The sequence below is a fragment of the Aotus nancymaae genome, unplaced genomic scaffold, assembly GCF_030222135.1.
Source record: "Aotus nancymaae isolate 86718 unplaced genomic scaffold, 86718_ANA_hifiasm-v0.15.2.pri h1tg000006l, whole genome shotgun sequence".
Classification (NCBI taxonomy): domain Eukaryota; kingdom Metazoa; phylum Chordata; class Mammalia; order Primates; family Aotidae; genus Aotus; species Aotus nancymaae.
The window spans coordinates 77,592,786-77,598,785 of record NW_026988417.1 but is presented as its reverse complement, the minus strand read 5'-3'; the positions used below and the strand labels follow the sequence as shown (position 1 = coordinate 77,598,785).

At 36.0% G+C, this 6,000-nt stretch overlaps 1 protein-coding gene across 1 annotated transcript in view; it reads right to left on the bottom strand.

The window, feature by feature from the left end:
* Nucleotides 1–240: 240 nt before the first annotated feature.
* The window catches only part of CDS1 (CDP-diacylglycerol synthase 1), a 70,160-nt gene continuing 64,400 nt past the window's right edge, over nt 241–6,000 (bottom strand). Inside the window, exon 13 of the mRNA XM_064368822.1 lies at nt 241–2,993. Coding sequence (XP_064224892.1) covers nt 2,864–2,993 — 130 coding nt within the window. The 3' untranslated portion in view covers nt 241–2,863. The remainder of the gene's footprint in view (nt 2,994–6,000) is intronic.

The following is a 6,000-nucleotide window of genomic DNA, read 5'->3' as shown; positions in this document are numbered from 1 at the left end:
GTAATTACAAACTGTGCTGATACCACAAAAGTTCAGTACTCTTTGTATTAAGAGGACACTGCCTCTTAACAAATACAGATGTTTGGTAATCACCAGAACTTATTTTATTCCAAGCCCTGAAGACGTCACTGTAGGTGCTGGTGATGGGATGGACAGGGTACAATACTGATGTATATCCGTCATTATGCTGTAAACACTGGTTGAATATTTCTTCTCCAATGAGAAAATGGCACAACAAAGTCGAAATATGATTTCAGTTTTATTTTCCTATCTGTTTCAGTAAAAGATTCAGAGAACTGATTGACACATATCATAGGCTATCACCCATATATTTATACCCTAAATATACACTGTTTATGCTTTTTCTTTTTTATGGAATAGGTGACACTACCTTCGTTCAAACCAAAGTGAAAATGAAGAGATACTATAATTTTAAAAAGAGGGGTGTGTGGTCTTTTACTCAGAGAGTGAATGTGCATCACCACCACAAGGGGAAAGCACCGAGGAAGAATGGGCACCCCACAGGCCAGAGAGTCCAGCAGGAGGTACCAGTAGAGTACCTCCAAAAATAGCAAATTTGGACCAATTAGGCATTCCTGTGATTCCCAGTTTTTCATTTTTCTACCACTGCATGGCTACACTGGAATTTAAGCCATCTTCACAGTGCAAACATCAAAATGATCCAAGTCAGGGTTTTATGGCAATCTTTTGCTAAAATATATTCTATTTTAATATACATGCTATCAAAGTATGCCTAAAAGGTCGATCTTGAGAGCTCTGTTAAAATTAAGAATTTGCTTTTTTTAACATATAGAATAATGTACATTCAACTCTAAAAATACATTTGAGAAAAGCTACTACTGTGATCCCAAATATTTCTAGCTTCATATTTGGTTTTAATAATATTGATTTTATAACACACATATTCAGTAATGCTTTCTTATAATTCTGTATCTCAATGCCTTACCAATTATTTTAAATAAAAATGGGGGAGAGGAGGATCTGCGAATCTCAAGAGTTCTTACTCATGCAAACTACTAAGTTTTTAATGTAAGTTCTTATCACAAAATTTTCATTTTATTTAAACTTTGATAGCCTAAATTTTTTATGACCAATATTTGAAGCTGTAATGGGACAAATAAAAACACAAGATGTTGAAAATTAAACTTGTAAGTGGCCTAATTTTAAAAGTGATCATTCCCTTCTATAACATTTCCAATACCAATTTTAGATTTGTATGGATAGTGTGAAATACACTGGCTGAACACATGCCTTGATGATGAATGTATGCCCATAAATACTGAGAGAATCTATGTCTAATCACATGTACATGTGACAAGGCTGCTGGCTGACAGCATCAGTGGAACCCAGGTATAGCTGCAATCTTTTGTTTTAGGTATAGTAGTCAGACGGAAATATAAAATAATGGAAAGTTTCTGCTGATTTAAACAAAAATATTTACTCTTTTCATTAGCAAAACATTATTTAAAATATATCTATTTCTCCCCTCTGAACATTTAACTAGGAGCATTGGGCAATTTTTGAAGGTTTAGTGCTGACTGTTTAATACAATAAATATAGCTGGTAGAGCACACAGCAGCAGTAGCTTACACACGTTCACCGATAAAAAATTTACTCTCATCTGGTTAGTGTCCAGTCCACCAAAGGAAAGGTTTGGCATTTGTGTGCTTTTTGTTCTTGGTAGGAATCAATTCTGCTTGATTTTCATTCTTGGAAGAAAAAATAATCAGCTGATATCCTCAGATTTTATGACATGATGCAAAAGAGCAATGGGACAAAGGTGGCCTACAACCAAAAAGCCGGACTGGGATTGGGTCTCCAGGCAGATCTTCATTCTTGCGAGGCAAGTCTACAAAAAGCTGCACTAGAAGCCAGCAGTGAGGCATCAGGGACATGGGGGCGGGTCACTCCCACTCGAGCGAGTATCTCCTTCCGCTGCAGCCACAACCCCGACTCTCTACCCTACAGAACCATGGAAGCCAGTTCACAGGGAAATAAGGAAAAGTGAAGCACATGACTAGAGAAGGCCCAGGCCACAGGGCATTGTTTTAAGCGGCCTCCTGAGCTCCTGGCCTCTGTTGAGATAATCTGCGGAGGATCTGTACACTATGTTCTTCATAGCAGAATTCTTCTTTGTGGCTCTTGAAAAGTTTTTGCGAGGCTGTGATTTTCCAAACAATTTTATCAGAAGTAGTTTGATACCCGTTCTTTCCAACAAACCAATCATGGCAAAAATTTCAGGCTCCCTCCCCTGAACTTGAAAACTACCTAAAGGCAGAATATTTTCCCCTGGCAAATGATTACTTCTTTGAAAAGCAGACAATCTTTTTTTTTTTTTTTTAAATCCAACTAAGCCCTTTAGGAAGTACTCCAGACTACATGAAGAGGAAGTGCAGGAAAGAAGTGACTTCCTATTGTGCCTTACATAAAACATTTTGCTAAAATTAAGAGCAGCTCCAAGTGCAAAAGTAAATATTTGTGCAAAAAGGCACACTGCCAGGTGCAGTCTTAAAACATCCTCAACTTACTCATTTTATAGTGTTTGACTCTTTAAAATACCAGTCTTTTAAATTACGAAACCTAGCAAGTAAGGGGAAGGAAGTTCACATCAGAAAATACACTTTAGAAAAGGTACGAGATATTTTGCTGGCAATTTGCTACTTATTTCATAACATAGATCAAGGAAGTGTTTGTTAAATATTCACAGTAATTTCAGAGAGAAACATGTCTCCAAAACTTCAATCTATTGCATTTCTAACTATTTTTCTGTATAATTACAAAACATCTGTCAGTGTTTTTCTGCGGAATTCCTTCTTGTCAGTCCTTCCCTCTCTGGATCCAGTTATACCTTCAAGGCAGGTTGCAGGATTCCTTTCTCAATGAGATGAATCTTCAGGGTTTTATATATATTTAACTGATGTTCTGGTTGAAGCACCAACAACTGCTGTAGCACTTTGCTGGGATTTGGGCCCCTGATGATAAGGCAAAGAAGACGAGTTCATGCTATTTTAACAAAGACAAGTGAAGCATATACCCCCCAATTTAAAACAAACCATTTCTTTAAGTGTAGAGTAGCAATCTTTACAGAATTAAAACAGTTCTTGATAAGAGCTCACTTAACGTGCAATGTTATTGTCAAGGGGATAAACAGCCAGAACAATTCTGCTTTGAGAAGCGTACAGCAAAGAGGTGGAAAGAATGCACAAACACAAAACACAGGAGCAATCAAAGGCAAATGAAGGGGTGCAGATCTAAGCTCTACAAAAGTTCTCGAAAGGGCAACCTAAGTTAAAGGTGGGGATAAATCGCTAATCCTGAGATTGAATGAGACACAGGAACTATTCTGTAAGAAAAGGAGCCTGGTCAACATAGGACAAACCAAAAAGAGGGCATGAAAACGTAACTTAAATTTTTAACTTCAAAGAAACTTCAGACGATGAAAGGTACTTTGTTGAAAAATATCTCCAGGGAGCTATGGATGTTCAGAGTCAGAACACAAAAGTCCTGAGCCTAGCACTGAAGCCCCTACCAGTGATACAGGTAGGTGCCATGGCTTTTGTTCAAAAAAAATCTTAGGTAAACTCCAATATAAAAAACAAAATCAAAGCACATCTGCTTTAAAATACAATGGGAAAAAGCAACATACAAGTAATGTATAGGGACATCACAGAATTCTAAGAAAGACATTTATGTTGGTAAATAAATGTATGACTTACAATAAAGACTGTTCACATAGAATTATAGGAAGTAAAAATCCCAGCAACAAAAAAATGTCTGCTACTTAGTGATACCACAATGAGGATGAGTAGAGGAACTATTTACTCTGAAAATCTCTGACTTAACAAATTGCAAAGAGCCCAGATGAGTCATTCCATGGGTCCTCTTCATGCATGTGGCTCAACTCATCTGCCAAAAAACTGTGGCCATATGCCTTTCACACTCAGGTCAGGACACTGTTCATCTTATTTCATTTCTTTAAAAGAGTCAGCAACTTCACAGCATAAACCCAGAGTAGGGACCCACAGAGAAAAGGAAGGCTGCTTTAGCAAGTTCAGCGAAATGCAAAATTGTGTCAGCAGGTGCTCCCAGCTAGTTGCATACTAACACTCTCACTGTCTTCTAAGTATCTGCTTTCAAATAGTGGACAACATGGCTCAGCATGACATCTTCCTACTAAGAGAAGAGCATTTTTTTAAAAAAAGGAAGCGTATGAGTTAATGCCCTAAAAAGCTACCATATTCTGAAAACAAAGTCTAAGGATTTAACCACTAATTACTAATGCCCAAATAGATCAATAAATAATATACAAATAAGTTAAATACTCCCACTAAAAGAATAAAGATTGTCAACTGTGTTATAAATAAAATGGGAAAAAATCAGCTATATGCTTGCTAGAAAAAAAGAAGTACACATTAAATATAAGGAAAAAGAAATGTTAAAAGGAGAGACAAAGAAATACCACACAAACATTGACCAAAAGAAAACTGATGTTGCTATTCTAATTTTCAACAAAGTAGGCTTTAAGGCAAGCAGTAAAGACAGGTATTATATAATGACAAAAGGATCAATTCAACAGAGATATGACAATCCTAAATTTGTATACACCTAATACAACCTCAAAATATATAAAGCAAAAATTGATAGAACTACAAGTAAAAATAGATACATTTACAATCACAATGAGTGACTGTAACAAAGCTCTCTTAGTAACTGACAGGACAAGCGGACTAATCACAAAAACAAATATCAGTACAGAAGATTTAACTAAACCTCACCTAACTGACACAGACAAAACTACAACCAAAAACTACAGAACACACCTTTGCACATGGAGCATGTACCAGAACAGATAACATGCTGCGCCAGAAAGCAGATCTCAAAATTATAAAATACTGAAATCATAGAGTATGTTTTTTGACCACAGTGGAATTAAGGAAGAAAAGTGAGAAAATATCCATTTGTTTGAAAACTAATCAATACACGTCTAAATAACCCATGTGTTAACGAAGATGTAATACTGGAAGTCAGAAAATATATGTAACTGAATTAGGAAAATACAAATATCACAACTTGAAGGGAATACAGTGATATTTAATTTAATAGTCTTCAATGGACAGATTAGATAAGAAGGCTAAAAATCAATAAACTAAGTTGTATCTCCAGAACTAAAAAAGAACAGCAAACTGATCATTAAAAAGGACAAAAGAATGAAAGATGAGATGAGAAATCAATTACCTAAAAATATATAGTAGAGAAAATTAACAAAGACAGAAGTTGATACTTTTGAAAAGATTAATGAAATTCATAAACTCCTATCAAGGCTGTCTCAAAAAGAGTTAATATAAAAATTCTCACACTGCTGTGGTACATATTTAAAATGTGTATTTAGGAATCTCTAAATAGGAATTTCCTTCCAAGTACTATGAAGAAAATTCATGTTTTCTATGGCTCAGGCACTATTAATAAGTGTTCTGCTTCTGGGCCCCCAGTAGAGACCACAGAAAATAAAGTTAACATGTGGTTGATGTGGTTAGCCTTCACACCCAAACTGGTATTTCAAGGCAGATCCAAAACATTAAGATTAAATAACAAGAATAAACCACCCTTTATAAAATGGCAATATTCACCCTCCAGCCAGCCCCTACACACACAAGCGTGATCCCTCTGGCCTGTTTTATTTTGCTGTGTGACACTTACAACCATCTAACAAACTATATTTATTTGTTTGTTGTCCCTTTCTCATTCTTCCTTCAACTTCCAAATGAGAAAATATGAAGCCAGAGATTTGGTTTGTTTTGTCCTAGAACATTCTACAACATGGCAGGCAGTCAAGTGATAATTGATTGACTGGATGCATTTCGTTATCTTCCTTTTTAACTCTTAGTATTCGTGAAGTATTCATGATCACTGCCATGCCCACCGCTGAGAAATTAAATCTCAAGTCTCATATCCGATGCCATCCACATTAACTGGGTCTTC